This window comes from Triticum urartu, chromosome 7A (genome assembly GCF_056163025.1).
Source record: "Triticum urartu cultivar PI428250 chromosome 7A, HENAU_Tu73, whole genome shotgun sequence".
Taxonomy (NCBI): Eukaryota; Viridiplantae; Streptophyta; class Magnoliopsida; order Poales; family Poaceae; genus Triticum; species Triticum urartu.
Genome location: NC_141879.1, coordinates 667,850,867 through 667,875,108, shown reverse-complemented (window position 1 = coordinate 667,875,108; position 24,242 = coordinate 667,850,867). Strand labels below are relative to the sequence as shown.

General features: G+C 42.9%; 1 protein-coding gene across 1 annotated transcript; it reads left to right on the top strand.

Annotated features, from left to right (window-relative positions):
- Nucleotides 1–8,265: 8,265 nt before the first annotated feature.
- On the top strand, nt 8,266–17,066 carry LOC125528747 (putative potassium transporter 13). Its single transcript, XM_087534398.1, has 9 exons — nt 8,266–8,629; nt 9,875–10,106; nt 10,810–11,058; nt 11,137–11,187; nt 11,255–11,515; nt 11,634–11,686; nt 11,791–11,905; nt 15,324–15,578; nt 15,662–17,066. Exons 1-9 carry the CDS (start codon nt 8,582–8,584, stop codon nt 16,678–16,680), a joined length of 2,283 nt encoding a protein of 760 aa, XP_087390524.1. The 5' UTR covers nt 8,266–8,581; the 3' UTR covers nt 16,681–17,066.
- The last annotated feature ends 7,176 nt before the right edge of the window (nt 17,067–24,242 follow it).

Here is a 24,242-nt window from a genome sequence, read left to right as displayed (position 1 = left end):
AATCAAAATTTAACCTTTTGGAAATTTCATTGCGTTGAAAGCATTGAATAACTGTCACTGTTTTTAATGCAGGAAGCTTCTTGCTGTGAAATGTTCTGTACTCTACTAGTAATTTGTACGTGCTTTGCACGTCAGCTGATTACGTATAAGCATCATACTAAATTAGTGTAAAAAAATTAAAGCACACATATTATGGTAATTTTTTCATTGAGGCTTCAAATGGAGATATCCAATACGCATTTGTGGAATCATTTTTAGGCTTTGCAAGGCCGCATAACAACTATTCCCCTAGAAAACATAGTACAGTGATTTTCTTTATATGAAACATTAGATAGAATCTTTGCCCTTTTATATATAAAAAAATTAGGAAGTCATTCAATTTACTGGACTCATACTTTTTTTTGAGAAAAATGAACTGAAAAGAAGAAAATAAAAGGAGTCAAAACGTACTCTTTCATAGGTTATTTGCATATTTTTTTCTCATTCTAGTTATCCTAGGTACCTTACTACTTGTTTCAAATAAAAAAATGGAAAAGTTTACCATGCATACAACATTGCAATGCCAGGTTCGCATGCTAGTCTCTCGTGAAGGGCCACTGGATGCATGTAGCCGTTGCATGCCTGTAGCCAGGTAGGAATAAAATAATTTAGAGGAGCAAGTGTGTAGTCCAGGCAAGTGGAAAGATCCAGAGCATGGCCAGATGGTGGGTCACACAGCGAATCCTAGGAATAGCAGTCATAGGTTTGAAGCAGCCACTGTTCATGCGAATCCCACTGCTCCCAACCGTTAGATTGAGGGTATCAACAATCAGGATTGATGTTCTAGATCCATTCAAAACTCATACACTATATAGTGGTATAGATAAAGAAAACCATGAACGCTTGTTGTTGCCTTTGTTGAAATAGGAAAATCTAGGCCAATCAATTACTAGCTTGCATTTCATGTGTCATTGGTTGTCAACCCAAGATCATTGGGCTTGTGTTACCATCGCTCATCTGTTAACTTCCATAAAAGCACGCCTGATACATAGCAAAATGTAGCCCTTCAATTTGTCTAATTTACATAACTTGCATAAAGATTACTGCCCAAGAGATTGTTGGTTACTCAAACGACTGTAGTCTGAATTTTATGTTGCTTCATGTGAGCTGCAGATCCTAAATAACAACCATTTGTATTACATTTTTTATGAAAGCCTGTTACGAGAGTATTACATTTTGATATAGCGCAATGCAAGTTTGCAGATCTCCAGTGACATTTCAGCTTCATCCCACATCGCCGTCATGTCCTTTGGCTTCCTATCGAGGAGTCCCCGTCGTTGTTATTGGGCAAGTCCAAGTTCTGGATGGACGACGACATGCTCCTCCACGGTTGGAAGAAGACGGTACATATATATGTGGCAGGCAAGGCAGCCACATCCTTACACATGTGCACATGTCCCTTTCCTCTTTCCAGATTTTATAAACGCGGATGTCGCGTTCCACGGCCGAACGTGAATTTTCTGTAACGTTGCAACATTTAACCTTGACTTGTCAAACTTATCCTCGAAGTTAATTAAAGAAAAAAAAGCGTAGGAAGCTAACATGAAGCTCAGTGCTAATTTCTTGTATGCACGTGTGCAACAATGGATTAATATTGTGAGGACGTTTCAGCATTGTTTATACAAGATCAACGCCGACAAGTTATCGTATGCGTGTTTAGGTAGACAAAAAAAGGAAGAAAATCACCTCGAATCACATAAATGGGCAGCCATGATGTGGCAACGGGGTGCCGTCGTACACACTGTCAACGATAGCTTGCTCTACACAGATAGATGCTACGTACTTAAATAAAGAGGGGCTTGCTGCCTTTGTTGAAACCAAGTAACATCTCTGGACCAATCAATCAGCTAGCTTGCGTTTCCCTTTCAGCGTATCCCGTTTATATATAGTCAACCCAGGAACATCAACAAAGCTACTAAGCTATTAGAAAGTGATGGTCGTATCCCTACGTATTGCATCAACGCATAGGAATAATTAGCCAAGCCCTAAAGAGGGCTAGTAGTGTAGTGTCCACTTCTCCTCGAGCAGTTTATAGTGAACTTCTTGACTATTATCCAATTAAGAAAATGAACTTGATCATCAAAACCTCCAAGATCCGATCTCATTATGTCTTCCTTGATGCCCTTGGTACGTATATACGATCAAGGTAGGATATGATCCCGGAAAAGAAAATTAGATATGTGTTTCGATCCATAGGTAGGTCGATCTGCTGTTGTAGGTACAACCTGCATATATCATCCAACCGTCGCTGTTGAGAATGATAGATCGATATATGTGCAGGCACAGGCAACGGCGAAGTGGGAACAGGTGTGGACGCTCATCTTGTCAAGCTAGCCCTAATTGGTTGGAGAGATGTGCGGTGTGTACTACAAACAGCAACCCTTCTGTGAGCACTTGCAGATCAAGGACGACATGGACGTCCGTACCATTACTTGTTTTTTTCCTTTTGTTTGTTTTTCAAGGCTGCTAGAAAGAATGACACGATGTGTCAGTGTAACCATGTCTAATTAATTTTCTTGCTTGAGTTGGACATGCCAACTTCCATGGAGCTTATTGTGTAAGGCGATCTCAGCACAATAAGTATATAAACAAAGTGTTTTAAAAGAAGTGATTCATGGGAGGTCCACCTGCAGTAAGATTAGAACGTGGAGCAAGCAATTGGACACGGAGAACTCCGCCCACGAGGCCGGTTTGTCTACGGGGAAATCAGTTTTTTGTTTTCATTTTTCTTCTGGTTTCACTCATTTTTCTTCCTGTTTCGCGTTTTGCTTGTGTGCTTTACCACGTTCTGTACTAGCATGTGTACTGGCGTACCGCCTGTGCATGTGAATGTGTACTTCTGTATCCCTAACTACGCCTAAACTTATATTTGTGTACTCTACAAACCTCTGTCGAGTTATACTCTCTAGAACACTCTTCTGAGTTATCACGTATATATTTAAGTATAATGCGAATAAGGACACAAACAACACCCTGTAGTAAAATAACGGGCATAAATTAATTTCTTAACATGATACATTTGGTTTTCGTAGATTGAGGGTCAAAGTCCATTGTAAAAAGAAGATACTTTTGACATCTCAAATAATTCTTGTATGTATTTTGTAATGTAAAATGTTACAACTACATGCAAAGTAAAGAATTAACAAACATTTGGTGTCATGATTAGTTATGAGTAAGTAAACAAGTTCGGTATAAACATTATATTCCATGTGGGACACATATAAAAAAAGGGTGCTACTATAATTGGGAAAATATCTAGTGCTACCAAGCTTTAGGTGCTATCATGATACAAGCTTCTGGGCCGTTGGATTCTCATATCTAACGGCTCTCAATAACTTTACAACATTTGAAAAAGAAACTACGAGGAGTTAAAAAATTGCGCATAGGTCCAGCAGATCCAACAGCTACCGGATGCCGTCCAATCTAAGAATCCGACGGCTCAGATGTCCGTATCACGGTAGCATTTAAACATCAGTAGCACCAATACTCTCCCTACTATAATTAAGAACCATACAAGTAGACCCCCAACGAGTTTCAAAATATTTGTGTATGTGTATGTGCGGTGAGAACATCTAGAAGTACTTCTATTTCCTTTGCATCTGCTCATTCTTAGTTCATCACCGCACTTGCGTCATTGTCGTGACTTTGACGAGACCATTTTTGTTTCCCTAAGCTCCGATCATGAAGAGAACCACCTGCTTTTATTAAGAGATGTGATAATAGTGGAGTTTTCAACACCGAGTCATGTGAGAAGAGGACACTGACATACAATCAATAAAACCATCTTCCTTAGGATTGCACGAGTTTTTGAGCTAAGCATATGAATGAGAACCTAATGTATGATGAAATGCCTCAAACGCTTTATTGAGAAATAGGTCATGAATAATGCTCTCGCAAATGGTGGTGCTTCCATGTTCATTTCTACGTCCATCCTTGTCTATTTTAGGTGATTTAGATTTTAGTATTTCTCATACCAATATTTATGGAAATATGGCAGACACAAACTAAATCAAACTGGGCATTCATATGCAACTAGCTAATTGTCCTTGTGTTGCAATGGGGGCATATAAAGTCTAGTGGTTCAACATACCTCACACATCCATCATATTCTAGATTTTGGTAAGATTTGATTTGATTTGAATATGGGTACCGTAGGCAAGGAATGTTTTCATTTGGTTGAGATTTTGGTAAGATTTGATTTGAATCGGGCAAGGGTAAGGGAAAGAAAGGAAATTTTTGATTTAGTTGAGGTTTTGGTAAGATTTGATTTGATTTTATTGAGTTACTGCAAGACATGGCTTTATAAGAAGAGGCGACGGACGAACGTACAAACATCAAACCTATCATCACAACCGCAGACTTCCCATTAATAGTAAAGATAATATTGACTTATTACTTGGTTGAAATATATGAAATGAGAAGTATCCATTGTAAATATGGATTTTCTCTGATGTTGGAATACTACTTAAATGAACGTGTAGATTCATATGCATTTGGTAATAAGGGGGAAATTAGTTCCTAAAGGGTCAACTATTATGCAGTTGTAGACATAGACAATTCATGGAAAACTCGCCAAATCGGTTGTTGTTTGCTAAGTAGGATCAATCTAGTCACAAAATATTGAATTTTATCCTCATCTGGCATACTCACTGTCGGTGTCAAAACCGGCGGATCTCGGGTAGGGGATCCCGAACTGTGCGTCTAGGCCGGATGGTAACCGGAGGCAAGGGACATGAAGTTTTACCCAGGTTCGGGCCCTCTCGATGGAGGTAAAACCCTACGTCCTGCTTGATTAATATTGATGATATGGGTAGTACAAGAGTAGATCTACCATGAGATCGAAGAGGCTAAACCCTAGAAGCTAGCCTATGGTATGCTTGTTGATGTGTACGTTGTCCTACGGACTAAAACCCTCCGGTTTATATAGACACCAGAGAGGGTTAGGGTTACACAAAGTCGGTTACAATGGTAGGAGATCTTCATATCCGTATCGCCAAGCTTGCCTTCCACGCCAAGGAAAGTCCCTTCCGGACACGGGACGGAGTCTTCAATCTTGTATCTTCATAGTCCAGGAGTCCGGCTGAAGGTATAGTCCGGCTATCCGAACACCCCCTAATCCAGGACTCCCTCACTCACATAACCACATCTTTACAATTTTGCAATTGGATGTCATAGTTAATAATGCACATTAGATATACTTGGCATGACAATCGCTCAATCCATGGAGAACATGTAAAAGGTTAAATAAGGAGTTCTGCTTTGGCCCCATTCATGTTAATTTATAGCATAGTTGAACTGCAACTGCAAACTTTATCAATTACATAAGCGATGAATATGGCAAACTTAAAAAAAATCCACGTCAAGATCAAACATATTGATAGTTATACATATTTTTACTCATGGAGGTGTTAAGACAATGTTCTGGGGTTGACCACCCCTCCTTTTGTCCACTTTTGGGTCAACAAGAATCAACCATGTGACTTTTTTCAGTCGATCCTGACTTTTACCAATCTGTTGTCATGATCGTCGTTGTTAAGGGGGTGCAACGTTGTGTGCTATGTGAGAAAGAGAGGGAGCTAAGACTTTGGTGGAGTCTAGCCATTGCAACAACCCAATGCCAATCGAAAGAACATAGAAAATAGTAAAGTAAAATAACCCGTTGCTAGCCAAGAAATATATTTATTTACATGCTCATCATGGTAATCATTATGGATATGACCTATAGACTACTCTAGAAAACTTGTGGAAGCTCCTAACAAAGTAATCTATTTTTTTCAAATTTATCGGTCCAACTCGGAGAGGATAATAAAAACATACCACTACACTAAGAAATCCAATCTTCTTTCCATTTAAGACTTGGAATAGAGAGTGATTCATTGTGTTTGGAACAAAGCGATTTCGTAGGAACTTCGATAGTTCACGCAGAGTGCTTTCATATTGAGAAGTATTCTTCATCGCATGCTGCTTCACAATCTAATACCATTTAATTGACTTCAAGTAATGTGCGATTTTCATTGTGATGATTCCATGAGCTAATCTTCCGTAGCTAGTACTTCTTCATTTGGGGTTTACACGAAAGGGGAGGTATACTGATTTTCAATATTAAGCAACATATGCTCTCGTTCATCTACTCGTACATGAGTGCATATCAAGCTTCCTCCTAGCAAGGGGTGGGAATGCCTATATGAAATATTTATCATGTCATATTTTCATATAAAAAGACCTTTTTGCTGAAGTGGTGAACATGAGGACATGATTTCACTTACTAGGTAGGAAAGCTAGAACGAATATCCCATAGGTAAGGTGATGTCTCTTTATCTCGAAAGCCTTTTCACAGGCAGGAAAGTTCTTCTTTAATCCCACTCCTTTCATTTAGAATTGTGGGTGCAGTTCAGTAGAAAATATACAAGATGTGTGGACTTGAACTAGTGTTTGTGCATTGGTGGTACACGGCCTAGGTCCAGATACTGGTCTATAGTGTGGGATAATATAAAATTAATAAGACACAAGTTTAATTGTGAAAGATATCTCCTTCGTTTGCAAGGTATATCTCATAAAGATTTCTGTTGGATAGTGATGCAATATATCCATCTTATCATTTATTGATATTATCTCGTAAAAGTAAGCTTTTAAATGCACATAGTAGGTCAGTTTTTCGGCTTCGATGTACATGTATACTTCTAATGTGTGCTTGTGTGAAGTAATGGGTGTGCCTTTAGCGTTAATATGCATTAGTTGTTTTTTGAAGTTATGAACACGCCACCCATGAGTATGTAGGAACATTAGATAGACCAATGTGAACGGGTCTGGATGTCAAGATTTAATGCTTAGACAAGGAGGAACATTGGACAAGACCATTAAATGTGATTAACGGAGAGTATATTACATTAATGTAGTCTTCTACCTCCATGGTCGGATGAAGCATAGTCAATCACGCAATGTGTATCTGTAACATTAAGAATAACACTACTTCTATTTTATTATATGTCACATATATATCGCATGCCATCATCTGCGAGGTTGAAAGAAGTTACATATACAAAATGGGCATATCTGTATATCGGATATAGGTTGTTGCTTGCTACATCAAAGACAGGGTTGCAAAAGGAAAATTACAGGGAAGAAACTTTTTTCAACACAAAAGCAATGGAAGAAGAAACAAAACACTAGACTGTTATATCTCATTCAGAAATTTAACGGGTACTAAGCATTGGCGAATCTAGGATTTTGAAACAGGGTGGTCCATCCTAATTTGTTCTTTGAACTACAACACATGCAGAGAATAGCCTTCTTTGCAACATATTTCCGAAAAAGAGAAGCAGCGTCTATGGTCCTCTTCATTCTTCAACAATTCTACAATGAAAATTACATTTTGCCCATGGATACTTCAAATCAAGCAACCAATATAAGCACAACAAACCCTAATGAGTAATGAATCTAGTGCAATCAGAATTTAAGAAATTAGGGAATGGAAAACCATATGTGGACAAAAATTGAAACATGACTGTTACGGACTGCGCGACTGCTGGCTGGCAGCTGGGCGCAGAGCTTGGACGGTGGCCTACGCGGCTGCGATAGTGTGGTGCCGCTGTTGGGTGGGTGGCTCGTGGCTTTCTGGGCATCCTGGGCATACGGCGACGGCGAGTCGCCAGGGAGGCAGACTACTAGCAACATGTAGAAATTAGGAGGGCGGATGGGAATCAGGGAGGCACGTGAGGCAGCCGGGCTAGATGGGTGTGGATACGCCACTGCTAGTACTAAGTTATTATGTGGACAATGCGTAATAAGCGACATGCTGAAGTTTAACCAGATTTATTTTTAAAAAAATCACATTGCACCAGGGTTTTTTTAAATCCAAAGTCATGATTTGAATTCTCTCCGGTCCTCCAATTTTCAAGAACTTTCACCACTGAACATGGGATGGAATTAGGTTATTAGTTTCTTTTCTTTCAAATACATGGCCGGTCGACAGGGAAACATACCCGAATTTAATCAACCTATTTCTCTGTCAAATATCTCCATAACGGTCGGTACGATTGATGTGCGAGAATCACCACACATTTGCCAATCATTTTTACTACTCTTGGAAATGGACCTCGTGCAGCCAAGTACAAATACACAAATCTGTTCATGCGTGCGTCATGCATACGCGTGACAGCGCGAGGGAGGAGAAGAAAAAAAAAGGAGGTCCTAAGCATTTGGCGCCTTCTCTCTCCAGCCCTCATCTTTTTGTGAAGCCATCCACGTTTTCCCTCCGCCTTAACTGCTTCTCTCCTTCCTCCCTCCGTCTCCCACTCTCCATCTCCTTCTTCCTCCGTCGCATCACCCCAGTGGTTGCACGCACGGACAGATCGACCAACAAACCTCCAGCCCACGCAGAAATTAACCAAGGGCCGGACCGATCCGCACCATCCCGCCATCCAACCGTGGGCGAGCGAGGCCGGCCAGTCGGTCGACCACCGGAGAAGCGCGGGATTCTTGCCCCGTCTCCCGGCCGCCGGGTTTAGGCCGCAGACGTACGCCGGAGCGGCGGGTGTTCGCCATGGATGTGGAGGGCGCCACCGTGCAGCCGAGGAAGAAGAATTCTTGGGTAACTATGTTCGACTCCTTCCTAGATTTACTGAGAGTTCTTGGGTTATTAATTCGTTTGTTTTCGTGTGCCTGGGGTTGCGTTGCTCAATCAATTGCATTTTCTCGGGGCCTCGTTCTTGGATACCCCCGCCGCTTACTCTCGTTCCTGGAATACTCCCACCGCTTGCTCTTGCTTGGATCTTCTTTCTTTTTTCTATCCTGTAGCTCTAGTGCAGTCCCTGATTAATTCTTTTCCCGGGTATATCCACACACGGAGAAAAAGGTGTGTGTATCTGCAGAAAGGATAGATGCTTTATCTAGTTCCCAGCATCAGCATGGCTCCTCCTCCAAGAAAGGAAAATGTTTGCAGCATGCATGGCTCCTCCTTTCTCACTTGTGAAGTTACTTTAACTGTACATGGAAAATTTGTCTGCCTGTTATTACTAGCTAGGCCAGGGATCATCTAGATTTTGCACTGGGTTCCTTGAGGAATGCTCTGATTGGAGAGATTTTACGCCGGAATAGTTTTGATGGTTTGTTGGCTTTCACTTTCAGTGAGATGTCTATAAAATTCACTGAGTTTCAATCATTTCAGTGCACACTGAAATACTTACCTTTCGGTCAAAATATTTCAGCCATTTCAATAGTACACAAAAAATTAAATTAAATAATAGATATTTTTCTTAAAGAAAATCAACTTTTTGAGTGAAGATTTTGGTCCCTTGACCAAATGCAAACAAAAATCAATGAATTTTACTTAATTTCATCGATCACAGTTGTGGCTGAAATATTTCTAAAATTGGACTTCAAAACCGAGTTGATCTACTCCTGAATTCTGGTGTGGTTATTTTGAGAAGAAATTAATTGCCATGCCATAGATTCTACTTCTACATAGTAAAGTAAGCACTTCCTTCTTGTGTCTAAATCAGCTTGTCAAGTCCCCGGTCCATGTCTATTTCTTGGAAGCATACGTCGCTTGCCACAACTAAAGGTTTTGTTTCCCTGTCAGATCAGATCACCATTTATGGTCAAAATGGACACATCGTTTTGGTCTTAGCTCAGACTTCTCTATCTGAGTTGAAGCTACGTTCCTCCCTACCCATTTAAAGCTTCACTTTTCTATCTAGGTTTCAGTTTCAACTATTTTGGCCCATGATTTCAACCGACTACACATATTCATTCGTAACTCAAGTTGCTTGGTAATAACTTTTGTGGTAATTGATTGATTGATTAAACATGTCCTTATCTATCCGTGCCTACGCAGGGTTGGCAAAAAGGGACGCTTCTGCTGGCGTACCAGAGCTTCGGCGTCGTTTACGGCGACCTTTGCATATCACCCGTCTACGTGTACAAGAACACCTTCTCCGGGAAGTTGCGTCTCCACGAGGAGGATGAAGAGATCCTCGGCGTGCTATCGTTGGTTTTCTGGAGCCTCACCCTCGTACCGCTCCTCAAGTACATCATCCTCGTCCTCGGCGCAGACGACAACGGAGAAGGTAGGCGTGTTCGTGTCGGGACTCGGGGTTCTCTCTTCCACTATCTAAAATTATCGGGAGTTATACGGCACGAACGTTTGCACTGACATGTCATCGCGCGAGCTTTGCAACGTTGCATCGATTTGTTGCTATGCGCAATGTGCATCTAGATGCGTGTTCACCGTGATAATGACGTGACCGGCTAACTGCGTGTGCGCCGTGCGGTAGTGCAGTCCAAAATATACTAGTACACGTCTTCGGGTTGGAGGAGTTCTTTTTCATTACCTACCTAAAAACATGTAATTTTTTTTGAAAAGGATGAAGTGGCGGAGCGTAAAACAAAACCAAAAACATGCCAATAGCTTGCTCAATGAGCCATCTTTTGTCACTGGGCCAATTCTACACCAAATCCTGAAAGAAAATCCAGAGAAAGGGATGGGCCATGGCCCGGTTTGGTCATCACAAGGCTCCGCCCCTGGGTAGCAAATAGGCATGCTTGTGACAAGGGAATGTTTTTTCTTTAATTACCTGAAAAAAGAAACATGCATGCTTTTGCTGTCGGGATACTCATTCAAAATGTAAATTTAATGCTACTATCTCCGGTCCATATTAATTATCGCTGATTTAGTACAAATACAATTAATATGGATATGGATTGTGGGAGTAGGTATTTTTGTGCAAGTATTGATAAATATTTTTTGGCAAAATATAATGTGATGCGCAGGTGGCACGTTCGCACTGTACTCCCTGATGTGCAGGCGCTCCAGAATGGGGCTCCTCAACAGCTTGCACGCCGGCCACGGCTCCGTGTCGTCCTACAACCAGGACGAGCCCTGCAAGGAGACGCGGAGCAGCCTGGCCATCAGGGGGTTCTTCGAGAAGCACCACTCGCTGCGTGTCGTGCTGCTGCTGTTCGTCCTCATGGGCACCAGCATGGTCATCGGCGACGGCGTCCTCACCCCGACCATGTCAGGTGAACTGACGACGAAACCTCGTTGATCTCTTGCACCCAGCAAAATGTTCTTGCCTGAACTTGTATGATTTTCTGTAGTGCTGTCAGCAGTCTCCGGCCTCAGGATCAAGTTCCCGGAGCTACATGAAAGTAAGCACGCACCCAGCTCCCACACTGTCTTTCTGAACCGCAACTGATCGACGGCTCTGCGTCGCAGACTACACGGTGCTGCTCGCGTGCGTCGTGCTGGTGGGGCTCTTCGCGCTGCAGCACTACGGTACGCGCCGCGTAGGGTTCCTCTTCGCGCCGATCCTGCTCTCCTGGCTCGCCTGCATCGGCGGGATCGGGATCTACAACATTTTCAGGTGGAACCCGACCGTCGTCCGCGCGCTGTCCCCGTACTACATCTACAACTTCTTCAGGAAGGCCGGCAGGGACGGGTGGAGCTCGCTTGGAGGGATTGTGCTCTGCATCACAGGTTGGTTTGATCATACATTTCATATATTCTCTTGTGCTCTTACTGTATTTTCCCCTTTTTTTGCGGGCTCTCTTACTGTATTAATTGGAGATGATCATTTACGGCTATGGATTTTCAGGTGCTGAAGCAATGTTTGCAGACCTTGGGCATTTTTCAAAGCTTTCACTGAGGGTAAGTAAGCCACACTTTTTCAGTAAGGGGTATTGCATGTTTCACCGGGTATTTGTTGAGAGCATATATTTACTGTAATTTGTTTCGCTTCTTTGTCATTACAGCTTGGGTTCACGATAGTGGTGTATCCTTGCTTAGTTCTGGCGTACATGGGGGAGGCCGCCTATCTGTCCAAACATAGGGAGGATCTCCAGAGCAGCTTTTACAAAGCTCTTCCAGGTGAGGGGCCAATTAATGCTTCCACAGATTTGATGCAAGAATCCATTTCATTTGCTATCCGCATTTTTTACCCCAAAAGACATATATGTTGCCATTATCGTGGTGTACTCATTTCTTTGTGGATAATACTCCCTCCATCCCATAATATAAGAGTGAGCGTCTAATGTAAAAAACGCTCTTATATTATGAACAGAGGCAGTAGGAAGGTATGTCTCCTTTTTTTTTTGCGATGAACGAAGGTATGCCTATTTGCTTCTGCATCGTTTGATAATCTGCTTGTTTACTATGACAAATGAAATATTTTGTTGGGTTAGCTTCGACGAACATACCACCACCTGCTTGTGGTGGCTTGCTTCTTATTCTTCCAGCGTAACCCTGTCGCCAGGGAGAATGAGGTCATACGTTGGCACGAGATACTAGATCTAGTGCGGCGACGTGGAAATCATTGCTCGGGGACAACACCTTCATGAAGGGGGCAATTCTCATATGTGACAGTAATGGGTCCAGTCAACGAGGGCTAAACCTTTGGGTTTCACCCAAAGTTGGAGCTCCACGGCTACTCCTTCTACAAGGGATTAGCACACATACGTTGCCATTAGTAGATCTATCAACTGAAGGCAATATCAAGTGTTTTCACACCAATGTGGTACTCGTGCAACCACACAATACTCTCATCGCTTCATTCAAGCACAGAAGGCAAGACTAGTATACACCAACTATGGTGACAACCATCTTCTACCTTACCGACCCCTAATGTCTAGACTGGAAAAAAGACCGCTACGTGACGGTACATCATCATCAGCTTTGAAGTAGGGCACCGCTCCTTAATAACCCTATTATCTAGATAGAAACCCCTACTACCCGACATAGCAAGGACATCAGATTTGGAGTTGGGCACCGCCCTTTACCGACCCCTTTACCTAGAGAGAGACAATCCCTACCTACCCGACACAACAACAAAGTCAACTTTTGAGCACGCCACCGCTCCTTACCGACCCCTATTTTTTGAGAAACCCCCTACTACCGAACACACCAACTGTGCTAGCTTTCGACGAGGCACCGTTCATTACCCTTAGCATCGGACTCACTGGCCCTAACACCACACTACCAAAATGTGTCACTAGTAATAATTGATCGGCATACTACATATAGAATTTACCCCACATAGGGTCACGAGCTTTGCTACACCTATGTAAAGTTTCTTACGTAAGTTACGAATGAGCTGACTTGGCCTGATTTGGTTAGAAGAGAAAAAAGGCCCAGGCCCGCTGGGGGGGGGGGGGGGGGGGGCTCATTAGTTTAGGAAGGAAAGAACGTAGCTTTGGTCTAGCATTTTTGGTAGGGTCACCCATGAAGTAGCTCACCAGGAGCCTAGATACATTCACCTTTTCAAGAAGCTTAATAAAATCTCGATTAATTGATACATAGATGCGCCTTTGCAAAAAATATTTCTCTTTAAATCTCAACAAATTGTGAAAAGTGCAACTCCGTCTTAAAAAAGTTCAAGTTGCACTAGGATACATACAACATGTTTGGATGACGGTCCAATTTATCGAATAGGTGTTTAGTTATCTGGTCCTATTTTTGTCGGTTGTGGCATTTTATTTTATTTCTTTCAAGTTTGCTTACGAACATGTGATGAGCTATGTACTTTGATGCTAGTTCTTTCAATAAAATGGCTTTGTACATCACTTGATGGAGAGGCCAGAAGTAATCCTCCTTTTTGAAAAAGAAAAAGAAAACAAAACTAAACTAAAGTTATACTTTTTCTAAATTGGTTGAGACTTAAAAAAAATCTTAATCGATTAAGACCTATGCGCCTTTGCAAAAGTAGTTTTGCTAAGTACCAATCAATTGAGACTTTCTCTAGTCCCAATTGATTTTCGAGAAGTGCAACTTCAGTTTGGTGAAGAGTGAAACCTCCACTTTTTGAGTTGCTAATTCTAAATCGATTGAGATTTCTTTGAAATACTAGTTGATTGAAAAAAGTACCCCCTCCGTCCGAAAAAACTTGTCCCAAACTTGTCTCTTAAATGGATTTATCTAGCACTAACTTGATGCTAGATACATCCATTTGAGGGACAAGCTTTTTCGGACAAAGGGAGTACAATTTAGTGAAAAGAATTTTTCATGAATATGCAAAAGTTTTGCATATCTTTGCATTGATAGAAGAGTGGAAAGTACAAGGTACGATAGCAAGTTGCAAGCACGTACACAAGAAATGATGTCAGCTAGTTGTCGGGGCGCGGAGAGAGCCACTACCACCCAAGGCTACTAAGGGTTATGTCTCAAGAGTAATATGGTTAAACCTTTTGCGCCGGCTCGTGCCCACATGCGAGTTTCATCCTGGAGGGGCGTTCCCCATTGAAGACACAGTCGTTCTGTTGCTTCCAAAGTCACCAAGCGATGAAAACGGCTAGAGAGGCCATATTCAGTGTAAGCATGTCGTGGGGGACTGACACGGTACCATATGAGCACATCATGTTAAACCTGCCGCGAAAAGGAGCAGCCCGCGAGGAGATATTGGATCGTTTCAGGCTCTCGCACAAGGGACATATCATACTGTGCAGGAGGGCATGGTGACTGAGGCGATCATCCTTACAGAAGGTCTTGATGTGAAGGGGGTCCACAATTTATTGAAAAGTGCAGTTTATATTATTATTTTCCACCTAGTTTATCGTGTGTAAGTTCAGTTTAGTGAAAAGTGCATCTTGGACCATTACTTTTTAGAATCATTTTATTTTAAAGGAAATAATTCCCTTCAACCGACCGATTCTGCGCGAGCATCCGCCATCTGTATTTCTGTTGGATGGGCTTTCTAATCAACAGTTGGGAGCTAACCCCTCCTCCATACCCACGTTATGCGACTGGTCCATCGTTTCGGAAAGAGGTTCTGCAACTAGCCCCTTATTGCAACCCGACTAGAGAGTAGGTCCCGCAGCTGCTGGGACCAGGGAGGGCAAATTTTTTCCGCAACACGACCCCATGTTGTGAAAAAAATCCCACAATACAAACTATGTTGCAAAAAAAATGCTGCAATACAACCTATGTTGCAAAAAAAAAATCGCAACATAAGTTCTGTAATGTTTCCATAACAAGACCTTTGTTGCAAAGTAGAGAAAGACGTTTGGTTGATCAATTATATCAAATCCGACGGCTCGCGAGGCAGTCCCCTTATTTTAAATTAGCCTATTTAAAATCACTTGATATATACTTGGAAAATCTCAACAGACCCAAAAATGTAGACATATATTCAGCATATATTTTCCCTGTGGGCATGCATGCAGCATGCTTTATACATTACTCCCTCCGTAAAAAAATATAAGAGCGTTTATAGATCACTATATATATTTCCTATCACGTTCTAAATTTGACTGAACTTTCCCCTCCCGTTCCTGTTAATTTTCTGGAAATTCAGACCGTGTGTTCTGGCCTGTTCTGTTCATCGCGACGCTGGCCACCGCCGTCGGGAGCCAAGCGATCATCTCCGCCACGTTCTCCATCATAAGCCAGTGCCGGGCCCTGGGCTGCTTCCCGCGCATCAAGGTGGTGCACACGTCCAGCCATGTCCATGGCCAGATCTACATCCCGGAGGTGAACTGGACGCTCATGTCCCTCTGCCTCGCCGTCACCATCGGCTTCCGTGACACCGAGATGATCGGCAACGCCTACGGTACGAACCTACGACGCGCCATTCTTGTTGCCTTCAAGTGTCGCTGATTTTGCTAATATTCATTTGATCTGTGCTCGTCTCAGGGCTGGCTGTGATCTTGGTGATGTTCGCGACGACGTGCCTGATGTTCCTGGTGATCACCACGGTGTGGAACCGGTCGGTGCTGTGGGCGGCGCTCTTCGCCGCCGGCTTCGGGTCCATGGAGCTGCTCTACCTCTCGGCGTGCCTGGCCAAGGTGCCGCACGGCGGCTGGCTGCCGCTGCTGCTCTCGCTAGCCACGCTGCTCGTCATGTCGGCGTGGCACTACGGCACGGCCAAGAAGCAGGAGTACGAGCTGCAGAACAAGGTGTGCCTGGACCACTTCATCGGCCTCAGCTCCGGCATGGGCCTCGTGCGCGTCCCCGGGGTCGGGTTCGTCTACTCCGACTCCGTCGCCGGCGTGCCGCCCATGTTCGCGCACTTCGTCACCAACTTCCCGGCGTTCCACCGGGTGCTCGTCTTCGTGTCGCTGCAGACGCTGACCGTGCCCAAGGTGCCGCCGGAGGAGCGGTTCCTGGTGGGCCGGATCGGGCGGCCGGAGCACCGGATGTTCCGCTGCGTGGTCCGGTACGGGTACAAGGAGGGCCGGTGGGACCACTTCAACTTCGAGGACCAGCTGCTGGTGAAGGTCCTGGAGTTCCTCCAGCTGCAGCAGGCGGACGGCGACGGCGAGCGGTGCAGCACCGGGTCCGGCGAGATGTCGGTCATCCCGGCCGCGCCCAGCCAGGCCGTCGTGGACGCGCTGGCGTCGATGAGCTCCGGCGAGATCGAGTACTACGCCGGCGGCGGCGCCAAGAAGGTGCGGTTCGAGGAGCTGCCGGCGGCGTGGAGGAGGGAGGAGACGATGTCGGAGGTGAGGGCGCTGCTGGAGGAGCGGGAGGCCGGGGTGTCGTACATGATCGGGCACACCTGCGTGTTCGCGCACGAGTCGTCGTCCGCGGTGAAGAAGTTCGCCGTCAACGTCGTGTACGGGTTCCTCCGGCGCAACTCGCGGAGGCCCGCCGTCGTGCTCGGCATCCCCCACACCTCCCTCATCGAGGTCGGCATGGTTTACAGGGTGTGACTCACATCGTCTCGCTGGCCGGGGCCGCCGATCGCTCGCTCGCTCGCTGAAGAAGAAGAAGAAGCGTAGTTGTAGGCTACAGTAGCTCAAGATAACTGAAGAATAACAACACCTCGTTGCTGCTGAAATGAAAATCAACATAGCATGCATGCTGTTGTTTGCGGATTATGATCACATCGGTACTGTCTGGTTTAACTCTGCCGGCGGCGAAGTAACGAGAGAAGCATGCAGTCCGATTGCCCGCTTGCTCGCTCGCTCGAATAGTTGTAGGCTCAAATGTAAGTGAACATGACTGAAGCCTCGTTTGGTAGAGAGGGATTTGGTGAATGCTCTCTTCCACCCAATCCTCTCAAATCATAACAGTTGTAGGCTCAAATGTAAGTGAACATGACTGAGTCCCCAATCCTCCTTCAGCCACAATCCCTTTTGTATAACAGTTTCTGTTTGGCAGGCAAGGTTTGTCATTGAGACAAGATGCTGCAGAACATCTAAAAAAATCCAATCATTACAAGTAAAACAACATCATAGCAAGAAAAACTAAGTAAAATGGGGAAACTGTTTAGCATATGTTAAATACTCCCTCCCGTCCTTTTTAGTCTGCATATAAGTTTGGTTTGAAGTCAAAGTATCTCTACTTTGACTGACCTTCTAGAAAAAAGTATAAACATTCACAATGTCAAATCAATATTATTAGATTCATTGTGAAATATAGTTTCATAGTATATATATTTCGTATTGTAGATGTTGATATTTTTCAATATAAATTTGGTCAAACTTTGTAAAGTTTGACTTGACAAAAACCTAATATGCAGGGTAAAAATGACCGGAGGAAGTCAAACTATCTCTACTTTGACCAAATTTATAGAAAAAAGTATCAACATTCACAATGCCAAATCAATATTTTTAGATTCATTATGAAATGTAGTTTCATTGGACATATATTTGGTATTGTAGATGTTGGTATTTTTTAATGTAAATTTGGTCAAACTTTGCAAAGTTTAACTTAACACAAATCAAATACGCGGAGTAAAAAGGACCGGAGGGAGTATAAAAATTAAGCCTTGTTAGTAGTAACACTTCAGCAGCACACACTTCAACTAGGTTTGGTGCCTTAATGTAACCCAACTAGAGGAGACATTTGCATTAGCACTACAAATAAGCTACCCTGACCCCTGTCCCTGCACCTAAAGAAAGAAAGGTGTGAAACCAAGTATAGGTGTGAAGTTCACAAGCTACTAGATGTTGATCTGTACATTATCGAACAAGACAGAATATTATATTAGGCAAAACGAAGAATGCAGATTGAAGATACCACTGGTGGGCTGGAGATACCACTGTCCCTCTAACCATCCAACCACAGGTTGATTCACGTCATGGGATGTAATTAATCAGTACTATTTCCGCAAAAGAAAACAATACTATGAACTATTCTAAATTTGTTTTTTTGCAAAAAGTGTTGTGAATTGTTAATTTTAATCCCATTGAAGATTTTCGGGATGATTTTCAGGAACATTAATGAGACGAGCAAAAACGTTGGGGTATTAAATTTAGTTTTACCATAAAGTACAAAACTTATTTATTTTATGCAAGTCAATGTTGGATAAATCAGTATTTTTTAATTAATTTAGTCCATAAGTACATCATGACTGCATTCCTAAAAGTATTAATCTCATATTGTAAAGTAATCATGCGAGCACTTACTATGCATATCTATGATAAATTGAAGTCGGCAAACACAAGAACCACTAAAAGAGGGGTGAATATAGCCTCTCTTTGCCTCGCCCTTCACACCGCAAATCAGCAGCGATGTGCATGAGTCGGTGCACTGCAACCCTGCTGCGGCAAGTGAGGCAAGCAGCACGGGATCGGTCCCAGCAATGGTGGTGGCACAACGGCGGCGACTGCACACGCGGTGCTGGCTCATTCCCGCCCAGCTCGCCCAGGGGATAGATCATACCTTAGTCAGAAAGGTCAAAGCCGTGGCGGTGATAACTGCATAATCGATTGTCGTCTTCTTGGGGGCATCAGAATTGTTACCGATGGCGTCGGTGGAGAAGTTGAGGAAATAGTCAAAGTTCTGGACGAAAACAAACAGTAGCAAGCAGTCACACTGAAACACTCCCCCAAAACATTATTGCCCTTCTTCTGGTGCAGCATCACAAAACAACGGGTGTTCTGAAAGCACACTTTCGGAACAGTCGCGCACACAATTGTCGGGAAGAAGTAGTTAGAATCATCAACAGTAAGAGGAACAACAGTGGTGCGTGCACAAGGATGCAGAGTGGATGTGATCTAGTCATGTGACGGCTAAGATTGTCAACGCCTTGAATATTTAGGTGATCGGGTAGGAATATGTTAATTTTCACTTAAGTATTTGTCATAAGCCAGCAAAATTAAAGTGCACATATGACATTGGTGTGAGCTCGGCTCGTTCATGAAATATGATGCGCACACGATGGATGAGGATGACACATGCACCATTCCTCTTCTCCTGCTCCAATAGGATGTGGAAGCAAGTATCTTATATGTTGGTCTTAACTCTCCTCCACTTTTGGTGTGTGATTAAACTTTCCAGCATGTCATGGAACACACATAGGCCTTTGGGATTTTTCGGTAATCATACAAACATATAGATGTGTAATTTTTACCAATTTCATGACACTTGAACGCCATTCTTTTACCTCCTGGGAGCACGTGCTTGGAGTGCAATTTTTAACTACATAATTATACGCCTACAGTTTTTGGCTCGATACATGATTTTTGAAATTATCTTGTGAATATGCAAATGTTCATCGGCGAGGCAAGCTGCATATATTACTAAGTTGGTTACACAATTTAGATATGTTATACTAGTATATTGTAAAGAGAATTAATGTAAAAACAAAGGAACAATATTACAGTTTACACAGTATGAATTCTATATGTTTTATGCATGTTACGAATGGTATGATTTTGATACCAAATACAAAGCACGCATAGTTGTCTACTCAATTAAAAGATGGTAAATTATACGAACGCACCACCAACCCACACAAGTGTTGGGAAATATAGGGAAAGACTACTTGTTTATACTTCATACACATCAGCACTCTCTATTTAGTCGCACCTAAATTAGGTAGTTTTGTAGTCTAAAACTTTGTCATGATACACACTACAACACGTTACCAACTTATGTAGATATTCAAAGATATTATAGACAAGGACAGATATAAACGCACAATAATACATTAAGATTAATAAGATCTTTTGTTGGTGAATTCTTCTATTATAGATTTAAGTGTTGAACCATTGAGTGTACCAAGAAATTTACTAGACCTATTTTTACCACAAAGTACAAAACTTATTTACTTTATGCAAGTCAATGTTGGATAAATTAGTACTTTTTTATTAATTTAGTCCATAAGTACATCATGAGTGCATTCCTAAAAGTATTAATCTCATATTGTAAAGTAATCATGCGAGCACTTACTATGCATATCTATGATAAATTGAAGTCGGCAAACACAAGAACCACTAAAAGAGGGGTGAATATAGCCTCTCTTTGCCTCGCCCTTCACACCGCAAATCAGCAGCGATGTGCATGAGTCGGTGCACTGCAACCCTGCTGCGGCAAGTGAGGCAAGCAGCACGGGATCGGTCCCAGCAATGGTGGTGGCACAACGGCGGCGACTGCACACGCTGTGCTGGCTCATTCCCGCCCAGCTCGCCCAGGGGATAGATCATACCTTAGTCAGAAAGGTCAAAGCCGTGGCGGTGATAACTGCATAATCGATTGTCGTCTTCTTGGGGGCATCCGAATTGTTACCGATGGCATCGGTGTAGAAGTTGAGAAAATAGTCAAAGTTGTGGACGAAAACAAATAGTAGCAAGCAGTCACACTGAAACACTCCCCAAAAACATTATTGCCCTTCTGGTGCAGCATCACAAAACAACGGGTGTTCTGAAAGCACACTTTCGGAACAGTCGCGCACACAGTTGTCGGGAAGAAGTAGCTAGAATCATCAACAGTAAGAGGAACAACAGTGGTACGTGCACAAGGATGCAGAGTAGATGTGATCTAGTCATGTGACGGCTAAGATTGTCAACACCTTGAATATTTAGGTGATCGGGTAGGAATATGTTAATTTTCAATTAAGTATTTGTCCTAAACCAGCAAAATTAAAGTGCACATATGTCATTGGTGTGAGCTCGGCTCGTTCATGAAATATGATGCGCACACACGATGAATGAGGATGACACATGCATCATTCCTCTTCTCCTGCTCCAATTTCTTTTTCGACAAAGGGTGGCTTCTCCTGCTCCAATAGGATGTGGAAGCAAGTATCTTATCTGGTCTTAACTCTCCTCCACTTTTGGTGTGTGATTAAACTTTCCAGCATGTCATGGAACACACATAGGCCTTTGGGATTTTTCGGTAATCATACAAACATATGGATGTGTAATTTTTACCAATTTCATGACACTTGAACGCAATTCTTTTACCTCCTGGGAGCACGTGCTTGGAGTACAATTTTTAACTACATAATTATATGCCTACAGTTTTTGGCTCGATACATGATTTTTGAAATTATCTTGTGAATATGCAAATGTTCATCGGCGAGGCAAGCTGCATATATTACTAAGTTGGTTACACAATTTAGATATGTTATACTAGTATTTTGTAATGAGAATTAATGTAAAAACGAACGAACAATATTACAGTTTACACAGTATGAATTCTATATGTTTTATGCATGTTACGAATGGTATGATTTTGATACCAAATACAAAGCACGCATAGTTGTCTACTCAATGGAAAGATGGTAAATTATATAAAAAAGAACGCACCACCAACACACACGAGTGTTGGGAAATATAAGGAAAGACTACTTGTTTATACTTCATACACATCAGCACTCTCTATTTAGTCGCACCTAAATTAGGTAGTTTTCTAGTTTAAACCTTTGTCATGATACACACTACAACACGTTACCAACTTATGTAGATATTCAAAGATATTATAGACAAGGACAGATATAAACGCACAATAATAAATTAAGATCAATAAGATCTTTTGTTGGTGAATTCTTCTATTTATAGATTCAAGTGTTGAACCATTGAGTGTACCAAGAAATTTACTGGACCTATTCAACCGGTGATCATGGTTCCTATACCGTCTAATTTTTTTCTACATGTTTTTTATCAAAAGTATTAGGATTACATATTCATGCAAGATATTTTTGTCAAGTAGCTATTCTTAGCCTTTTCTAGTTTCACCAGTTCTAGTATTTGTTATTTTCCTCTTGTCCACGAATGGAATCCTAGCGCCGCTAGGAGAGGCAAGCCTTCCATCGCCGTCCTCTAGCGGCTCTCCTCCGCCGACGACCTCGGTCGTCGGTGGTGAGGAGGGTCGCCGGATCCACGCGTCTGGACAGTTTTTAGGCTGTTCATCGTCTTGGCTTCGTCGGCAGCGATGGTGGCACTCAATAAATTTTCTTCAAATCCTACTCTGACCAGACGATCGGTCCTATGGTCAGGGATGGATCTGGAATCCAGCCTGTTCAAGCAAGGATGGTGCGGCGTCGACGACATCCTCACGGTGGACCTGTGTCCTCAGGCCCCACTATTTCGACGACGTTTGCTTCGGCGCCGATGCGGAGCTTGGGAGGAGCGGATGCAGATTGTGGTCTGCATCGGCAGCATCTGCAAGATGGTGGATCGTGAGCTAGGTTCGTGGTACGTAGATGTCAGGTATGGTTTCCTCCTCCGACGTCTGAGTCATGTGGGGGTGCCAGATCTGGAGTTCGATGACATGCGCAGGGTGTTACCCTGGCCAAATTCGTTCAACGGTAATGGTTTCTCCTTTGGCGAGCCACCTTGGAGGTCCGCAAAGCTATCTATCAGCGATGGAGCCACGTCGAGCTCGGTGGTAATCTGTTATTTTTTTTCTTTGGTGGTTGTTGTGGTGGTGCCAGAGGCAGGTGCTACCTCTTGAGCACTGTGTTGGTTTTCCCTTGAAGAGGAAAGGGTGATGCAGTAAAGTAGCGTAAGTATTTCCCTCAGTTTTTGAGAACCAAGGTATCAATCCAGTAGGAGATCACGCTCGAGTCCCATGCACCTACACAAACAAATAAGAACCTCGCAACCAACGCGATAAAGGGGTTGTCAATCCCTTCACGGTCACTTACGAGAGTGAGATCTGATAGATATGATAAGATAATATTTTTGGTATTTTTATGATAAAGAGAAATAAAGATGCAAAGTAAAATAAACAGCAATAGAAATAGCTAAGTGATGAAAGATTAATATGATGGAAGATAGACCCTGGGGCCATAGGTTTCACTAGTGACTTCTCTCAAGAGCATAAGTATTACGGTGGGTAAACGAATTACTGTCGAGCAATTGATAGAATTGAGCATAGGTATGAGAATATCTAGGTATGATCATGTATATAGGCATCACGTTCGTGAAAAGTAGACCGAAACGACTCTGCATCTACTAATATTACTCCACACATCGACCGCTATCCAGCATACATCTAGAGTATTAAGTTCATAAGAACAGAGTAATGCTTTAAGTAAGATGACATGATGTAGAGGGATAAACTCATGCAATATGATATAAACCCCATATTTTTATCCTCAATGGCAACAATACAATACGTGTCTTGCTGCCCCTGCTGTCACTCGGAAAGGACACCGCAAGATTGAACCCAAAGCTAAGCACTTTTCCCATTGCAAGATAGATCAATCTAGTAGGCCAAACCAAACTGATAATTCGAAGAGACTTGCAAAGATAACCAATCATACATAAAAGAATTCAGAGGAGATTCAAATATTGTTCATAGATAAACTTGATCATAAACCCACAATTCATCGGATCTCGACAAACACATCGCAAAAAAAGAGTTACATCAAATAGATCTCCAAGAGAATCGAGGAGAACTTTGTATTGAGATCTAAAGAGAGAGAAGAAGCCATCTAGCTACTAGCTATGGACCCGAAGGTCTGAAGTAAACTACTCTTACATCACCGGAGAGGCCATGGAGTTGATGTAGAGGCCCTCCGTGATCAATGCCCCCTCCGGCGGAGCTCCAGAAAAGGCCCCAAGATGGGATCTCTCGGGTATAGAAGGTTGCGGCGGTGGAATTAGGTTTTCGTGGTGCTCCTGAATGTTGGGGGGGGGGGGGGGTACGTGGATATATATAGGAGAAAGAAGTACGTCGGTGGAGCAACGAGGGGCCCACGAGGGTGGAGGGCGTGCCCAGCGGGGGTAGGCGCGCCCCCTGCCTCGTGGCCTCCTTGATTGTTTCTTGACGCCCACTCCAAGTCTCCTAGATCACGTTTGTTGAGAAAATCACGTTCCCGAAGGTTTCATTCCGTTTGGACTTCGTTTGATATTTTTTTTCTGCGAAACACTGAAATAGGCAAAAAAACAACAATTTGGGCTGGGCCTCCGGTTAATAGGTTAGTCCCAAAAATAATATAAAAGTGTATAATAAAGCCCATTAAACATCCAAAACAGATAATATAATAGCATGGAGTAATAAAAAATTATAGATACGTTGGAGGCGTATCAGCAGG

What these genes read in the sequence shown, in the direction of transcription:
- LOC125528747 (XM_087534398.1), top strand. Translation starts at nt 8,582, where the DNA reads ATGGATGTGGAGGGCGCCACCGTGCAGCCGAGGAAGAAGAATTCTTGG. An exon ending in TTTCAAAGCTTTCACTGAGG is followed by an intron (nt 11,687 to 11,790) that starts GTAAGTAAGCCA and finishes TTGTCATTACAG; the next exon opens with CTTGGGTTCACGATAGTGGT. An exon ending in GATGATCGGCAACGCCTACG is followed by an intron (nt 15,579 to 15,661) that starts GTACGAACCTAC and finishes TGCTCGTCTCAG; the next exon opens with GGCTGGCTGTGATCTTGGTG.